Source organism: Sus scrofa, chromosome 4 (genome assembly GCF_054392235.1).
Source record: "Sus scrofa isolate SSC_HxYL_T2T_F1_AM1 chromosome 4, Sscrofa_HxYL_maternal_Yorkshire_Landrace_v2.0, whole genome shotgun sequence".
Classification (NCBI taxonomy): Eukaryota; Metazoa; Chordata; class Mammalia; order Artiodactyla; family Suidae; genus Sus; species Sus scrofa.
This window is the reverse complement of record NC_139386.1, coordinates 2,565,419-2,582,230: the sequence shown is the minus strand read 5'-3', so window position 1 is coordinate 2,582,230 and position 16,812 is coordinate 2,565,419. Positions and strand designations below refer to the sequence as shown.

Here is a 16,812-nt window from a genome sequence, read left to right as displayed (position 1 = left end):
TGAGGCGTCCAAGCAGACCTGCAGGCTGTGTCACAGCCCAAAGGTACTCCAGATCTGCCAGATCAGAAGTGAAATAGTAACTCACAAACATTCACTCCTTCCACCGGGACTTATTCAAGCTAATTCTCCGTGTGACCTGGGTTCCAGAAGGATGCAGCTCTGAAGAAGCAAACGGTCTCACTTCTGGCGCACGTCCCCCGAAAGTAGGTTATAAGCCGTAATCACACACCTGCCTCAGGTGAAGGCAGACCAACCTGCTCCCCGACAGCTGAGCTGAAGCGGGTTTTACTGGATTCACGGCTATGGGACCGAGGGGCACTCTGTCCACTAGGTGGCACTGGGCTCACAGTCTGGGGCCTGGGACCTGGGACCAGCCTCCAAGCTCTGCCCGTGAGGCAGGTGGCAGAAAGACCCATCCCACACGAGGGCAGGGGCTTCTGTCCAGGCGCTCCCTGCTGGCCACCTTGACCCTGTGATGCCCGGGAGACAGACAGGGTGTGGGGCGGGAGGGCCTCGGCGGGCAGGACCACCCCACAGACACCCCTGAGAAAGCCGCAGGGCTCCCACTGAACTGTGCCCCCTGGACTTCTGGCCTGGGGACATCCTGCTGGAGGAGCCCAGAGGCGCAGCTCAGGGGGCCTCCCTCGGCTGCCCCCACCACGCCTGGGGCCGAGCTCACGGCAGCCGGCCCCACACAGGCCTCTGAGCAGCCCAGGGAGGCTCTGGCTGCACAGAAACGTTTTCTGCGGCCCCCACCCTCCTGAGCCTTCCAGGGACAGCGCCCCCCACCAGACCGCCGCAGGCTTGGGACAAGCCCGCCTGTCCGAACACGGATAAAGCCATCATTGCCAGAAAACAGGGTTGTGTTCTTCCCAGTTTTGACGGGCTCCCTCAAGGCAAAAGCTATTTTCCCACATAGAGCTGCTTTAATTGAAAACAAAACAACAACAACAAAAGCAAAACAAACCCTGAGAACATGAAACAAAAAAAACAAGGACCACACCAGGTCTGGACATTTTCAAAACCAAGTCTAAGAAAAGGAGAGAGAAAAAAAAAAGATAATTTCTGAAATAATGCTGGAAACAGGACGCGGTGTCAGATACGCATTACAAACAACAGGAAGCGCTCCCTGAGAACAGGTCCCCGCGGCGTTCCCACGTGGGCCGGGCCTGAAGCCCGCCCGGCCCGCCGGCGGAGGCCGGGGCCGGGGCCGGGCCACTCACCTATGGCCGAGCCGTTGAGGAAGAGGGCGGCCCCGAAGAGCACGCCCACGCACAGCGCCAGGATGAAGGGCCGCCGGCGGCCCCAGCTCAGGGTGCACCGGTCGCTGGCGGAGCCGATCAGGGGCGTGAAGATGAGGCCGAGGACGGGGCTCAGGAACCAGGTCAGGCTGTAGTACTGCTCCGGCAGGCCTGCAACAGACACGCGGCGTGACCCGCGGGCGGGCGGCACGACCTCCACCACAGCCCAGCCGGGAAGCCCCGGTGGGGCGGCCCGAGGCCAGCACCTCGGCCGCGGCGCGGACGCCCTGGGATCCGCCTGCGGGCGAACACGGCGGCCGGCGCAGGTGGAAGAAGGGGCCACACGCCAGGCCCGCAGCGCGGGGGTGGTGGCCCGACGCCGAGCCCCTCTCGTTCCACCAGCACTGGCCAGGGCCTGGGGGCGGCTAACGCCACCCTCGGGCCCCAGGCGCCGAGCCCGTCAGCCCAGAGCCAGGCGGGTCGGGGACCGCAGCGTCACAGTGGCGAGGGCCTGGGCTCCCAGCACCCTGGGCCTCGCTGGCCGAAATCCACCGCAATGCACGGGGGCCTGACAGACACCAACACGCCAAGGGACCCCAGCAGCCGGCTTCTGAGTGGCTGCGAGAACGGGTGGCAAGAAGGGAAGCACGAGCGTGTGTCCAGAGGGAGCCGAGGGTTGTGTCTGGTGCTTCTCTCACTCAATCCTCTGGGCCGCCCAGGGACACCACGGCCCTTTCTCAGATGGGGAATCGGAAGCTCAGAGAGGTTAGGTAATTGGGTCTGGGTCACAGAGCAGAAAGTGGAGGGTCCCAAGATTTAAACCCAGGGCTGCCTGATTTCAAAGTCTATGCTGCCCACTCCTGCCCCGCCCCACAAACGCGAGGCCCATCGGCAGGGACAGCCTGGCACGTTCGTACACGGGAGCACCAGGCAGCACCTGGAATGCACAAGCCCCTGCACACAACATGGCCAAACCCCACGCACACTAGATGCACGAGAGCACACACTGGGGGATCCATCGACACGCCGCCCAGAGGGCCTAAAGGAGGCTCTGCTGGCAGAAGCCAGGATGGGGGCGCTGCCGGCGGTTCTGCTCGTGATCTGCACGGGGCCCCAGGTGATAACTCGCCCGGCTGGAGACCTGAATCGCGCACCTCTGTGTGTCGCACTGCAGCGGAGAGCATACCTGAGAAAACAAGAGGGGCCTTGGCAGGCCAGCGGGTCACTTAGCCAATGTTTTACACCGCCAAAGGCACCGAGAAATGGAATATTGTGCTAACTACTAAGAAAAATAAACTGTGCAGAAGGAGGAAGTCATTTCAAAGGAGGAGGGAAGCACCTTTCAAAATCACTGCTAACGTGCCCATTAAAATATTTACGCATCCAGCCTCGAGTTCGAGGTGTCGGCCTCGACCTTTACACCGCAGGAGCCTTAGGAGGGGAGTTCTGGTCCCATTTCAAGTCAGCACGATGTGCCGACGCTTCAGGAAATGAGAGTCTTGCTCAGTGTGCTCCGCTGACGAGCTGTGGTCTACACGGCAGGCCCGGGTCCCTGCTGCTCGCCATCAGCCAGGCACCGGGGCAAGCGACGGCTGTGCTGGCCACGCCGAATGTCCACACTCAGGATCACACGCTGTCGAGCACCGGGAGTCTCAGAAATGACCCCTGGCGAAATCGGCTAGCTTGTGCGATGCAGTCCGTTCCAGAAAGGAAAGCTTTCTCACGTACCCAGACGCTCACTTCTGTCGGTTTTTTCCAAACATGGTAACTTTCCTCAGTGAATCCCAACGAGCCGGGTGATGGGCTCTGCAGAGCGGCAGCACACGTGTGCACACCCAGGAGTGCACGCGCACTCACACATGCAGGCGGGCCTGGGGCCTGGCCTTCCTGCACCTGCTCTCACCCCTGCCTGGCTCTTGCGCAAACTCTGCAGGGGTCACCCACCCAGGAGGCCTCCCCACGTGCCTGCTCCCACGTACCCGGGCTCAGCATCCCTGCTGCTTCCACACCTGCATGTACTCCCAGGAGGGGGACGGGTGGCTGACCAGTCTATCCGTCTCCGGCCAGCACAGGGCCCACGGAGGCACTTGCGTTTGTTGAACGGAACCAAACCCCAGGGCACCTGCGGCGGGGTCAGCCCGCAGCCCCCAAATGCTGTTCGCTTATCTCTGGGCTGAAGAGGCCAACCCTTGACCCTGGGCACTGCTGCTGGCTGACCCTTGCTATCCCACACTCTGAGTCTGGTCCTCAGCTGTGGGTGGCTCACCTCTTCCTCCAGTGCCCTCACCTACCAGGCCTGCCATCTGCCCCAAGCTGCCTTCCCGGCCCACCCCTGCCAGCCTCCCGCCCTGGCATCCGTCACCTTGGCCCCTGGTCACAAAGGAGCTCAATGCTGGTCTGGGAGCTGGGGGACTGCGCACACATGACACTGCTGGGACCTGCTGAGCTTGCCCTGGTCCTCGGCCTGGGCGGCTTCCAATCCCTAGGAGACGGGCATTGCTCACAAGCTCACTGGGCAACAAGCACGTCGGGGTGGCCCACAGCTCTCTGGGGACCGGGCGGGTGGGAGGGCAGATCCTTGGATCTGAGGGAGAGTGGAAAGGGGGCGGCGTTCAGCTGGCTGGAGAGGGGTGGGTGGCCCCACAAGACCAAGAGGGATCCTGGCCAGGCCTTACACGGGGCCCACAGCATCACCTCACACACTCGCCTGGGCTCCGGGGACATAGGAAGCAGCGGGACGGTGTCCGAGGCTGGCAGAGAGTCCCTCTTGGAGCCTCAGGTGGGCAGGGCCCTGCTGTCATTCCTTTGCTACCTGGAGGAAAGCTGTTCATCCAGAGCCCACTTCCTCTCAAGGTCAAGGCTCTAGGACAGGGCTGACCAACACTAGGCCTGTTTCGGTGCAGCCCGCCAGTTAAGAGCATTGCTGCATTTTTAAATGGTTGAAAGAAGTCAAAATATAAACTCTTCCTGGAGTTCCTGTCATGGCTCAGTGGAAACGAATCTGACTAGCAACCATGGGGACGCAGGTGCGACCCCTGGCATCGCTCAGGGGGTTAAGGATCCGGTGTTGCCACGAGCTGTGGTGTAGTTCTCCGACACAGCTGGATCCACTGTTACTGTGTCTGTGGTGTAGACTGGCAGCCATAGCTCTGGTTTGACCCCTAGCCTGGGAGCTTCCATATACCATGGGTGTGGCCCTAAAAAGACAAACAAACAAACAAAAAAAAAGAACTTTTCCTGACATGTACAAAGTTTAGGATATTCCAATTTCAGCATCTGTCCGTGATGCTTCATTGGAACGAGGCGGCACCTGCCCGACACGCTATTTTAAGAGCATCTCCTAAACAGCAGGGCGATTGCTCCATGCATTCTGACGTCTTTCCTTCTTGCTGGCGTGTTTGGCCACCTACGCCCGGACGTCAGGGCCACCCCCGTACTGCTTGCTTTCTGGCTGCCCCAGCCTGCGCCTCTGTTCTCCGGCTCCTGCCCTCTTGCCAGTTAAGTGAATGTCCTTTCACGTTCCATCCTGAATCACATTGTCTTTTTAGCATGATTCCACGGCGGCTGCTCGAGAGATGGCACGTTACACCTCGCTTTCGGTCTGCTAGTGGCTCTGACACTGTCAGGTCTGGCCGTTCACCCCCCGGCCCCTGCTGTCGCCGGCACACACCTTACACCCCACGCTGTGCTGGGAGCTTGAAAGCGTCGCTTAGTTTAGAGGGATCAAGGGCCTTTCTTTTCACCCGCCCGTCCTGCCACGTCCATGCCCTCCCCGCCTCCTCCCTCGAGAGCCGTGCTGGTGGGGCGTCGCGGCCCCTCGGCCCGAAGAGCCACCCTCAGCGCCTTCAGCGCCTCGTGGAGACCTGCTGATGACAACGCGCCCTCGGGCGCCATCGAGGCGCATGCTACTTTGCTCTTTCTTCCTAAAGGCTGCTGGGGCTCCCTCCCCTCGCCCCGCACCTTGGAAGACGACGCCCCCCTGTCTTCCGAGGCGGCGGCCGTGGCGGTCCTGTGATTGCACACGAGAAACGCATCTTTGTCCCCCGGGTGCCCTCGGGGTCGCCCTGTTGGGTTCCAGCCATTGGACCCCCACGGGCGCCGGGCAGCTGCGGGTTCACGCCTCCACCGAGCTCTGGAGAGTTGGGGTACTCCTCGCCCCCCCTTCTCCCACCCCGACCTCCCTCCGCTCTCCCCCACTGCTTCCTGGCGCCCGCGCCCTCTTCGTCAGCCTGGGGTCTCTCCACCCTGCCTTTCCACCCGCCCGCCTCAGTCCACTGCATCTTTCTTCTCTCCTCCCCGCCTGCTCTGAACCCCGTCTGTTCATTTTTATTCCAGACACTGCATTTTTTCAGTTGCACAATTTCCATTTGGTTCCTTTTTTTTTTTTACCAGCTTCTCCTTCTCTGCGGCGACTTCCTGCTTTTTCCATCGTGCGCCTGTTTTCCTTTATGTCCTCGAGCAGAGTCGGCCTGTCTGCTGACTCCAACCCAAGTCGTCCCTCTGGGGTCAGACTCCTCGCGGCCTCCTCTCTCTCTCGAGGGACGCTCACGCCCCCTCTTCTCCAGTCTGTCCTGTGTGTCGGGTGACGCAGACCGGGAGCACCGACGCTCCAAGTTACGTGTTGTAGGGGCGACGTGTTGCGGTGCTCCTCTGAAGAGCACGGAAGTTTTTGGTTCCATAAATGATTACCGTGGCTGGACTCAGCCTCAGCTGACGCCCCTGTGCTGGGAGGCAGGAGACAGCTCCGTCCTGTCCTTTTGGCTCCACCTAAAACCTGTCTCACGAATGCAGCAAAGTGAGCAGAGACGACAAAAGGGGTGTGGGGTCCCCTGGCTCTAACCTGTCCTGAACCCTGTCCTTGGTTCATCAAGACAGCAAGAGTACAGATGCCCAGTGATGTCTCAGCCCTGCTCTGTGGCCTCACGTGAGGCAGTCTTCATGCAAAATCAGCCGCGAAACAATGAGACGCCCCCCCAGCGCCAGGCCCCTCTTCTTCTTTTTTTTTTTTTTGTCTTTCTGCCTTTTCTAGGGCCGCTCCCGCGGCATATGGAGGTTCCCGGGCTAGGGGTCAAATCGGAGCTATTGCTACCGGCCTACACCACAGCCACAGCAATACCAGATCTGAGCTGCGTCTGCGACCTACACCACAGCTCACAGCAACGCCGGGTCCTTAGCCCACTGAGCAAGGCCAGGGATCGAACCCGCAACCTCACGGTTCTTAGTCACATTTGTTAACCGCAACCTCACAGTTCTTAGTCACATTCGTTGCCACGATGGGAACTCCATAGGCCCCTCTTCTGCCTCAGGTGCTGGCTCATGCCGCCGGGTGGCCAGGAAACTGCACGGGCAAAACTGTTCCTTGAGGGTTCGGCTTCTTCACCGGGACAGTGGCCAAGCTACTCTTACTGGGCACGGTCTCGTCACTGCAGTTGTGACCAAGTTGTGACCAAGGGCCCGGTCACAGGACAGCTACTTCTCCTCACTCTCTGACTCACGTGACTCTCCCACGAACGTCTGTGAACTGCAGGCTCCGTGTCAGCCTGGAGCGTCTGAAGACTGACCGCAGAGGCCCTGGCCACCAACTGCCCAGGGCACACCCCCGACCCACAGGACAGGCAAGTGTGGGACACCGGGGTCGGGCTCTTGCCAAGCACACACACAGCACGGACACGCGTGCAGAGGCTGGTGTGCAAGGCCACGGAGAAAGCCGCCTCCGCCGAAAGCAGCCCTGGAAGGGAGCGGGGCGTGAGTGGTGAGCACCAGCCGGGGCAGCGCCTGCACCCAGCAGGGGCCCAGAAGGCGCCTGGAGGGGCCGGGGGGCCCAGAGGAGGCCTCACGTGGCAGCTCAGGCTCCAGCAGCACAGCCCCCTGGGCACCTGCAGGGCTGAACCAGCACCAGTTCCCATGCGGAAAGTGGCACGTAGGTTCCCAGGGCCCAGCGCACGCTGGCAGTCATGCGGGTACTTAGCCCAAGAAGCTGCTGTGCTGAGGAGGCTGTAACGCACGAGGAAGAGGGCAGCTCAGCACCCCCACCCCACGCGCCGCGTGTCCGAGCTTCACGCAAGCATCCTCAGGGCCGCTCTGAACTCGCCCTCCTGCTTCTGCACAGACTGCAGCGCCTGCAACCCCACAGGCTCCTTTCCAGTGAGCGGGGCCCTGGGCTCGGTCTTTCAGAGCAGGGGTGTCAGGTGCACACATGGGGGCAGCCAGGGGAGCCCGTGCTCCGTGCGCGCGTCCAGAGAGGCGGAGACGACCTCTGGCCTCTGTGACTATATGAGGTGTGACTCGGGTGCAGGGTTCACGGGTGTGAGCTGGGAAGCTCTGTCACCCCTCCCAGAAAACCCACAGGGCAGCTGAGACCCAAGAGGTCATGCGAGGAACCTTCGGGAAAGCTGTCAGGCTGGGTCTGGTCAGAATTCACCGCAAACCTGTGTCCTGCTTGCCCAGAAGGACCAGGCATGCCACCGGCGTCACACGGCCCAGAGCCCGGGCCGGCCTCAGGGTGAGCAGGGCTTCCCCGGGACCCAGGCCACCTTCACCAGCTCACAGTCCCCGAGGGCCCGGGGAGATGGCGCTGGCAGGGAGCCACCTGGCCCAGCAGCGGCCTCCTCAGGCCACCTGCCCCTTCCGCTTGGTCCCAAGGCCCCATCAGAGCCCTGTACCCCCGGGGCTGCGGCCTGTAGGAGTCGCTGCTGCCACGGCGCCGGGGGTGCCCCTTCCTCTAGCTTTGGCGCCGTTACTGCCCCCGACCCCCCCAAAGTGCTCCTCCCTCGCCTCCCACCCACGTCCCCTACTACCCGCCTGATGCCCTCGGAGGTCACCAGGCTGCCTACCTGCCAGTTTAGGTCATTTACTAGATTCGGATGAAAGCCTCATGAGGCCACAGCAGGTTGGCACAAGGGTTGGCTCCTCTGGCCTGGCGCTGGGCAGCGGTGCCCACCCCCCGCGCTTCCCTCCCCCAAACCCAGGGAAGGCCTCTGCAAGGCAGAGCCCAGGCGAAGCACACAGGACCGAGGGCAGCTCCCGCCTCCTGTTTTCTCCCCGGTTCTCCTGCAAATCTCTCTGGAGGAGCGCACCGAGCTTAGCAGTCAGGGCTGGGGGACGGCCGGGGGCACCCAGCGCCGGGCACGCGGGGACACTGGGCCACGGCTTCTTCACTGTAGGCACGTTGGCCAGAAAAACAACCGTTTCCCATCACATCCCCAAAGGGGCCCCGGATGAGTGAGCCAGCCCCGCTCCGGAGGCCACGTGGCCCTGAGATCACAGCCCCGTCCCCGGCGCGGCTGCCGCTGGGACGCCCGGGACGCGGCCTTTCCCAGCCAGGCTCTAAACACACAGCACCGGTGCCTAGTAAATAATTTTTGTTTTCTTCCAGGCCAAGGCGAACAACAATGGTGGGACCAGGAAGGCTCCCTGTTCACAGGAAATGCTGAGTGTGTCACCGCTCGAGGGCTGTGCGAGGTCACGGGCGACGGCGGCCACGCTCGGTCACGCGCGGCGTCCCCCATTCAACACTGCGTCTTTTTTGATAAACGGGTCCTTCTGGGGGGAGGGGGCCAGGGGGCCGGGAAAGTTGCCTGTAAATGTTTAACAAAAGATCTGAAATGGGAATAGGAACTACATTCTTTCTTCAATAGACAAAGCCTCCCCATCAAGATAGGCTTGTGTTCTCAGACAAAACCCATGATAACGTGAAACCCATGAGAACGCGCTCTTTGTGGGAAATCTCAGCGGCCTGGCGGCCTGGCGTGACCTCTGATGAATTAACGACCCCCGGGCGGGACCCAGCGCGAGCACAGGCCGGAGGCAGAGCCCAGCCAGGGCAAGGCCCCTGCGCGGGGAAGGTCTGCTTGGGCAGAGGGCACCACCTCCTCCAGAGCTGCGAGGAAACGTCCAGAATCCCGGAGCCAGGGGAAGGTCAGGAGAAGGATGGGGAAAAAGGGGAAATCAGCTCAGACAGCTTTCCTGGGGCCTCCACTTGGAACGGGGAGCCTTGGAGTTGCCAGGTGCCAAGAGACAGTCCCTGGGGATGTGCCCGGGGGCTCCCGTGCGGCCCAAGCCCCTTCTTGGAGGGCAGGAACAAGCCTCCAGCCCTGGCCGGGCCTAGGGACACAGAACTGAAGGCGGGCGGCCCCGGGCCAGGTTCCAAGCAGCCTCCCAGCATCAAAGGGCAGGGCAGGTACCTGGAGGTGGGGTCCCCAGAGCCTGGGCCAGGGGGTCCCAGAGAATCACCAGGGGATAACCTCACACAGCCACTGCCAGTCCCAGAGGAGCTCCCCAACACCTCAGCCTCTGGGGTGTCAGTCCTATGCTGAAACAAGGAGCCTCAACAGCCCTGCAGGTCGCTCCTGGCCAGACGCTTGCAGGCACCGAGGCTCGGGAGAGCAGTGGGCGCAGCTCCTGCTCCCCTGGGGCCCGCCGCAGGGCCTCCCCTCCCGGCAGTGCAGGCCAGAGCCCTGGCCGCTCCCCGCCACCCAGCTATCCCACAGCGTTGAAAAACAGATGCTGTGATAAGCAAGCGTCTTGAGGAAAACACAGGATGTCACTCTAGTTGTATGACAAACGGCACAGTTCTCAGCTTGAGGTTCCAGAAACTTCCGAAAGAGCACTCAAGGCACAGCATGTCCCGCAGCAGCCCCTGCCTGAACTCACAGCTCAAGGTCGGCTGCAAGTGCCTACCCCTCCTATAGGTCCACGGCTTTGTCTCAGAAGCCCACAGCCTGCCACGAAGGGAACAAGGTTTTCGGAGACCCCGGCCTTCTTTGAATTCCCCACGTCCAGGGTGTTTCTCTGGACCTGCCACTCCAAATCCCCGAACTCGGGGAAAAGACAGCACACCACTGCCCAGTCACCCTGGCAGAAGCCCAGGAGTCCCCTCCCGTCTCCCTGGCCCGCCCAGCCAAGCGCTGTCACACATGCCAGCCCTCACCCTGCCATCAGCAAATCCCACCATCTGCAAATCCCTGCGCCACCTCCCAGCCCAGCAATGGTCTCAGGACAGTTCCTCCTGCCCGCAGGGGCTCTGCACACGCTGTCCCCTCTGCCCTAAATGTTCTGCTTCCCCTTTTCCGGAAGCTGCCTAACTCCCTCGTGCCCTCGCATTTTCACGAGCAGCCAACATGCTTCCCCTGGTCTCTCGCCACCCCCTGCCACCTTGCAGCCACAGTGAGCCCCTAGAGCCCTAACGGAGAGGACCTCCCTGGACCCTCGCACCGTCCCGAGGCCCCAGCCCCACCTGCAGGGCTGCTCCACCCCAGACCACCTCACCAGGCTCCAGCCCTCCTGCCGCCTTCGGTTCTGAGCCAACGCCAAGCTCCGGTCCGGCTCGGGACCCTGCGTGGAAGCCCCACCCTACACGTGCTGGGAGGCCCACGGCCCCAGTTGCTGCTTTGACAAGCCTCGAGCGGTCATTGCTTTTTAAAAACTTTTCTTTAAAATTATAGTTAAGCGACACTGTTCCATCAACTTCTGCTGTGCGGCAAAGTGGCCCAGTCCCGCGTCTCTGCACACTCTCTCTCTCTCATCATCCTTCACCACGTTCCATCCCAGGGGACCGGCTCGAGCGTTAGTTCCCTACTGCCTGGCGCGGGCCCTGTCCACTGCCGCGACACGGAAGCTCCTGGCAGACACGTGTGGCCAGAACGTCTCATCCGCACGCTTCCTACCAGGTGACGACCCCCCAGCGAGGCCACGGCAGCCCCCCCAGCGGCAGGGCTCCCTCCCCACCCCCCCCCAGCCAGGCCCGCGGGCACCAGAGGGACGTGCAGGCTCTGCTCTGGGCTGCAGCCTCGGCCTGGAACGTCCTCTCCACGTGTGAAGTGGACACAGTGACGAGGGCGGGCAGCACGGGGTCAGACGAGGAAACGAAGGCCAGTCGCTGCCTCCATGGACTCGTGCCTCCCCCGCCTCGGGGGCAGCGGAGCTACAACGCTTCGACGGGCAGTGCTGTCAAGATGCTGCCAGGACAACGCACAGCTCAATTCCACGGTGACAGGCACGTTCCCTGGGCATCCACCTGCTCTCAGAACAGGTGGCACAGACAAGCGGACCTGTGACCCACATACAGCAGGTCCCAAAGCCAACCAAGTCGCCCCAGGAGGCGGGACGCACAGCCCCTGAGTTCTGTGTTATCAACTCAGATGAGAGCCACAGGGGTGTCTCAGTGCCGACGGCAGGGCAGTGGCTCTGCTGCAGCGCCAGCCCTTCAATCAGGAGCTGTCACACAGAGGGGAGCAGCTCTGCCCCCAGGAAGGTCCCCTAAGGGAACCCTGGGTGCCTGAAGACCCTGGCACTGGCTGAGCAGGGCCCCCACACCTTATCAGGGACAAATAGCCATGGGCGGGGGCCTGAAAGGACCCCTCTGAGGTCCCACCTCCAAGCCCCCCCCCCGCCGACCAGCCAGCTCACACACCTCACACGCCCACCTGAGAGCACCTGGGACCACCGCTGCTCCCGCGCCTCACACCTGTAGAGTCAGACACCTGGGGCGCTGCACGCCGAGGTGATCCACGCATGGACATTGTCCCTATTTTCTGGAAGAAACTCGCAAAGGAATGAGGCTTCCAGAGGACGTGTGATCCGGTGACCCCAGGTTCCCCAACTGAAAAGTGGGCTGACAATAAGGCGAGTGTCCGGGAGCCAGGCCGACCCTGCACAGGCACTCGGCAGGCTGGTGTGTGGAGGGCACCCCCTGCTCTGGGGACGATGCTGTGATGGCAGGAGCAATGGCTGCCTGGCAGTGCCTGATGCCCCGTGAGCCATTTCCACGCACGTGTCAGCATCCCTGAGGCTTCAGGCCAGCCTTGGTCCAGGCAGGTGGAGGCGGCCTGGTCTGAAGAAAAGGAGAGGCTTCCATTCTGATTCTATGCTTTCTGGTCGTGAACCCCCAGACAAGTCACCTCCCTTGCAGAGCCCCGATGCCCTCGGCGTCGGCGCTGTCCCCGGGACCCTCAGGAGCCCTCCACGGTGAGGGGGACAGATGAGATCCCTCAGGCCCCCAGCCCAGACCTAAACCCTACTCACTGCTGCTTTCTGCCACCAATCTCTCGTTAGTGTCTCCCTCCTCCCAGCCCACAGCCCCCGGGGCCCAAAGAAAAGGGTCCAGGGGTGGGTGGGGGATGTGCCAGGTCTTTCCTCCTGGTCCTCATCCAACAAGCAGGCCGCCTGCAGAACGTTCTCCACACCGCCATGGCCACAGCCCCCATCACACCCTGCCTGCCAAGCAGCAGGGCCCCAGACCAGACCTGGTGACAAGGGAAAGGCAGCACTCCCGGCCCGCTCCCCAGCAAGCAGCGGCTGCCCTGCATGGTGACCTCGGAGCTGGCTGTTAAAGTGAGTATCCTGGAGTTCCCATCGTGGCGCAGTGGTGAACGAATCCGACTAGGAACCATGAGGTTGCGGGTTCGGTCCCTGGCCTTGCTCAGTGGGTTAAGGACCCGGCGTTGCCGTGAGCTGTGGTGCGGGTTGCAGACGCGGCTCGGATCCCGCGTTGCTGTGGCTCTGGCGTAGGCCGGCAGCTACAGCTCCAATTTGACCCCTAGCCTGGGAACCTCCATATGCTGCGGGAGCAGCCCAAGAAATAGCAAAAAGACCAAAAAAAAAAAAAAAAAAGCGCGTATCCTCTCAGCGGATGCGGGCCTGCGCCCCCAGGCGGGGGGCTGTGTCACCTCCAGGGAAGGTGAGCGCCTCGGGCCCAGGGAGGCAGGCCCCACAGACACTGTGCTCGGCTCCCCAGACCCCCTGAGGTGGACAGGCGCTCTACCTCCTCCTGGCCTGCGCTGCTTTTAGATGAAGTGATTAAAATGCATGAGAAGCCTGCGAGGCCCCATTCGGTCATGAGTGTCGGGTGACAGGTGCTGGTGCAGGAGAAGCCCTTCAAACCCAGGCAGTGCCGCGTCTACACAGGCGGCAGCTCCAGTTGGCGGGCTAAACTGCTATCACGCACTCACAGAGAACGGGGGTGTGGGGGCCGAGGGCCTTCAGCCATCCCCGTGGCAGGTGAGTTCCGGGCAGCAGAACAGCCCCGAGAAGCAGGAAGCACCCAGCGTCAGGATCCCCGTGGCGGAAGAGGAAGCGTGTAGGGCCCAGAGGACGGCGGCTGGGCCCAGAAACCCACCCTCCAAACAGGCAGCAGCGCCCAGTCGTCGTGTTCCAGGATGACAGCAAAACGGAAGCCTGTGTAAGTTTCAAAGGAACTTAAGCAAAACACGACATGCCTGACACTGATGAAGCCTTGCACTCGCTGGCTAGACTCAGGGTGCCCCCTCCCCCCTGGCCCTGGGCCCCTCGCCTCTGCCCCCCCCCCTCCCGTCCCCCCCCGGGGGGGGGCAGCATTCTGCCCCCCTCTGCTCTCACACTGGGAAATTCAGGCCCAAGGGCAGGGCTCTTCACCCCGGAGGTGGCCCAGCCCTGACCGCCTCCAGCTGAGACTCACCCTTCCAGCTGCCGCCTGGCTCTGCACCTCCAGGGAGACACAGCTCCAGCGAGATCTGCATAAGGCACTTCTAGCAAGACCCGCCTGATTCTTTCGTGATGGGCCCACCCCGTCCAGCAGCTGGAAGATACACCCACATCCTCTTCTCCAGTGAAATGGGGGCACAGGACCCATACTGCCCCCAAAGACAAGGCCTAGCCACGCACAATTTGCACGATTGACGCATTTTGTGTAAAACTTGAGTTGTTTTTTTAATGACAAAATTACCATCATCTGGGAAATATTTTGCGGGTGGACACATTCTATGGTGTTTTTTTTTTTTTTTTTTTTTAAAGAGCAAAGAGAGCATTTGTTCTAAAACTTGCCATTAAAAAAACCTGTCTGTGATTATAATTTTCGTTTTGAGACATATTCAAGGAAAATATTAAACATTTACAGAGGATTCCAGGAGAACTCCTGCCTTGAGGAACAGCCAGGGCCCCTCGGGGCCAGACTCCCAGAGGAAGGGGCGCAAGGCCCACCGTGCACGGAGGTCACGGGTCACCCCGAACCCCGTCTCTGTCTCTGGGCTACCTGGCATCTTGTCTTAGCATTTTAACACACGTTTGCAACGTCTTGATAGAGTTTAACTTCTCTTTAGCTTGCACTAGAAAGTTAAATGATCACTTTCCGCAGGAAGAACTGATAGGATTTCTTCTGTCCTCTTCAACCCAGGCGTGTACCGTCACCCCCAGGGCCCGCAGACTGGCTCCAGGGCCCCCTCGGATTTCCACAGATGCTCGAGTCCTCCACAGACAACGGTGGAGCATGTGCGTATGACCGAGGCACGTCCTCCTGTATTTTAGAATCATCTCTAGGGTGCTGATAACACCAATGCAACGTGCGTGCTCTCTAAACAGTTGCTGGCACAGCAAATTCCAGGTTCGCTTTTTGGAACCTTCTGGAAACTCCTTGAGTATTTTCCATGGGCCGTTGGTGGGACCCGCAGGGATGTGTCACCTGTGGCCTGGAGGGCCGACTGTACGTGCTTCACGTTCTGTTCCTCTGACTGAAAACTCTAATGGCCTAGCACGTTTGGAAACAGCTACAATGTAAGACATTACTTACTGCTAAGACTTCTCAAAACCCTTCTTGCTCTACCAGTGCCCGTGTGCGCAGTGCTGGAAAAGAGCGGAAGCGCTCAGGTTTCTCCCAAAGTCACCTCCTTGGCGTGGCACAAAGGCCTCTTGTGATGGGATCCGGGCAGATCTCCACCCCGAGCTCAAGCCCTTCGGGGGCCCTGCAGACTCAGCCACCGCCTGCCCGTCCTCTAGGCCTCTCCCTGCCAGGCCACGGCCTGCCCTGGGCCGGGTCCCCTCCACTCGCTGACCCCTGTTCTGTCTGCGCCCAGGAGGCCCCCGCCCCCTCCTCTCCACAGCCTCCCCACGCCCCGCCTGCTCTTTCGGGCCCATCGCTGCCCCCTGTCCTGATCCTAGTGTCCCCGATGCCCGCCTCCTACAGAGCCTTCCTCCTCCAGACCTCACCCCAGGCCTGGCGGGCACCCGGCCCGGCCCGGCCCAGCCTGGCTCACAGAAGAGCTGACCTCCCTCCAGGCTGACCCTGACCTGGAGCCATTCGATCCCGGGAACCAGGGCGCCAGCGTTCCCACGAGCGCTCCCAAGTCAACGGCCCTGTCGTGACGTGGCCCCGCTGTCCCGCAGGCTGCTCTGGCCCCTCTAGGGCACCTGGCACCATGCCTGGCACCTGGTAGGTGCTCAATAAGCGGTTGATGAAAGAATAACAGGCACATAATTCCTTGGGAAAAAGGACTGCAGCTGACATTTCATTGTTTCTAAAATACAATGATCTGAAACACAAGGAAATCCAGACTTCCCAATCCAAACAAAACGGCCCCGCACAGCAGCTTTTCAATTATTTCGGTCAAAATTCGGGAGACTCGGACGAACACCTGCCTATTTACGCGCCTGTGCCCCCGGTGCGCTGCCTGTGTGTCTGGAGCCACTGCGAGGGTCCCCTGGCCTGGGTGGGCCTTCAGGTCAGGCCTCCCGGGTGCGGACACCACGTGCCCGGGTCTGGAAAGCGCTTCCACTGGCTGGGGCGGGGGAGCGGGCTGCCCCCTCCCGGCCCGGGCCATGTGTCACCCTTCAGGCTTCCTTAGTCTCTGGCCCGCAGGAAATCCACTCTTCAGTCGGATCTCCCGCGGTGAGGCCCCCCCGACTTTTTCTCACATTGAACAAATCTGGGTGAGACACGCATCCCAAAGAGGTCGCCACGCTAACACTTTCCAAGGGCTTGGCTCCGGGACTGAGGGACACTGACCGTGCTGTGCAGCTGTCACCACCCAGCCCCACAGGACTTTCACCTGGCAAAGCCCAAACTCGGCGCCCGCTCCCAGCCCCCACCTGCTCCTCCCGTGTCCACGGCTCCGATGCCTCCTGATCCTTCGTCTAAGTGGAATGGAGCCAGGGTGCGTCCTTCTGCAGCCGCCTTGTTTCATTTAAGGCTCATGTCTCTGAAGGGCCGTCCCTGGGGGCCGTTAACGTGCCCCCCCCCGCCCCACAGCCCCTCCAGCCCCGTGGGCGCACCTGTCCCCTCACTCGCTGGCGCTCTGGTGGGACCGTGATGACACGGAGCCCAGAGCTCTCTACACAAGGACAGGGGTCTCCCACGTCCCCACTGCAAGGACCCTGGGCGCCCCTCCCGAACACCGGGAGGCCCTGGGGGGCAGAGCAGACCTGCCTCCGCTGAAGGCACTGCAGACAGGCCACCAAATCCAAGTGCAGGCTGGGCGGTCCCGTGGGAAACGCAGCCCAAGAGAGGCTTCTGAGAAGACTCTCCCAGGCCTGTCCAGCCCCAGTTTCCAGGGACGTGAAAAGGCCTGCCTGATAAGAAGCTCAACTCGGAAACCAGCCCTGAAGGAGGACGGCCGAACGTGCTCTTTCCAGCTGCTGCAGAAACACGGAGGCCCCAGTGCAGAATTCAAATTCGATCCCTCTGAGCTGTTCTCAGCCCAGGGACCCAACCCCCAGGCGGGGAGGGCCCCACGCCCTGGTGAGCACTGCTTCTGCGACGGGCACAGAATCGACGCCTCGGGACTCCCTGCCCCCTGGGACAGCAAGTGTCCTCGAGGGGTGTCTG

The 16,812-nt window shown here is 61.6% G+C and overlaps 1 protein-coding gene across 3 annotated transcripts in view; it reads right to left on the bottom strand.

Moving 5' to 3' along the window:
• Positions 1-16,812, bottom strand: part of SLC45A4 (solute carrier family 45 member 4) — a 79,434-nt gene that overhangs the window by 10,753 nt on the left and 51,869 nt on the right. For all 3 annotated transcript variants that reach the window (XM_085021604.1, XM_085021605.1, XM_085021606.1), the window contains exon 3: positions 1,224-1,412. In XM_085021604.1, coding sequence (XP_084877730.1) covers positions 1,224-1,412 — 189 coding nt within the window. The remainder of the gene's footprint in view (positions 1-1,223; positions 1,413-16,812) is intronic.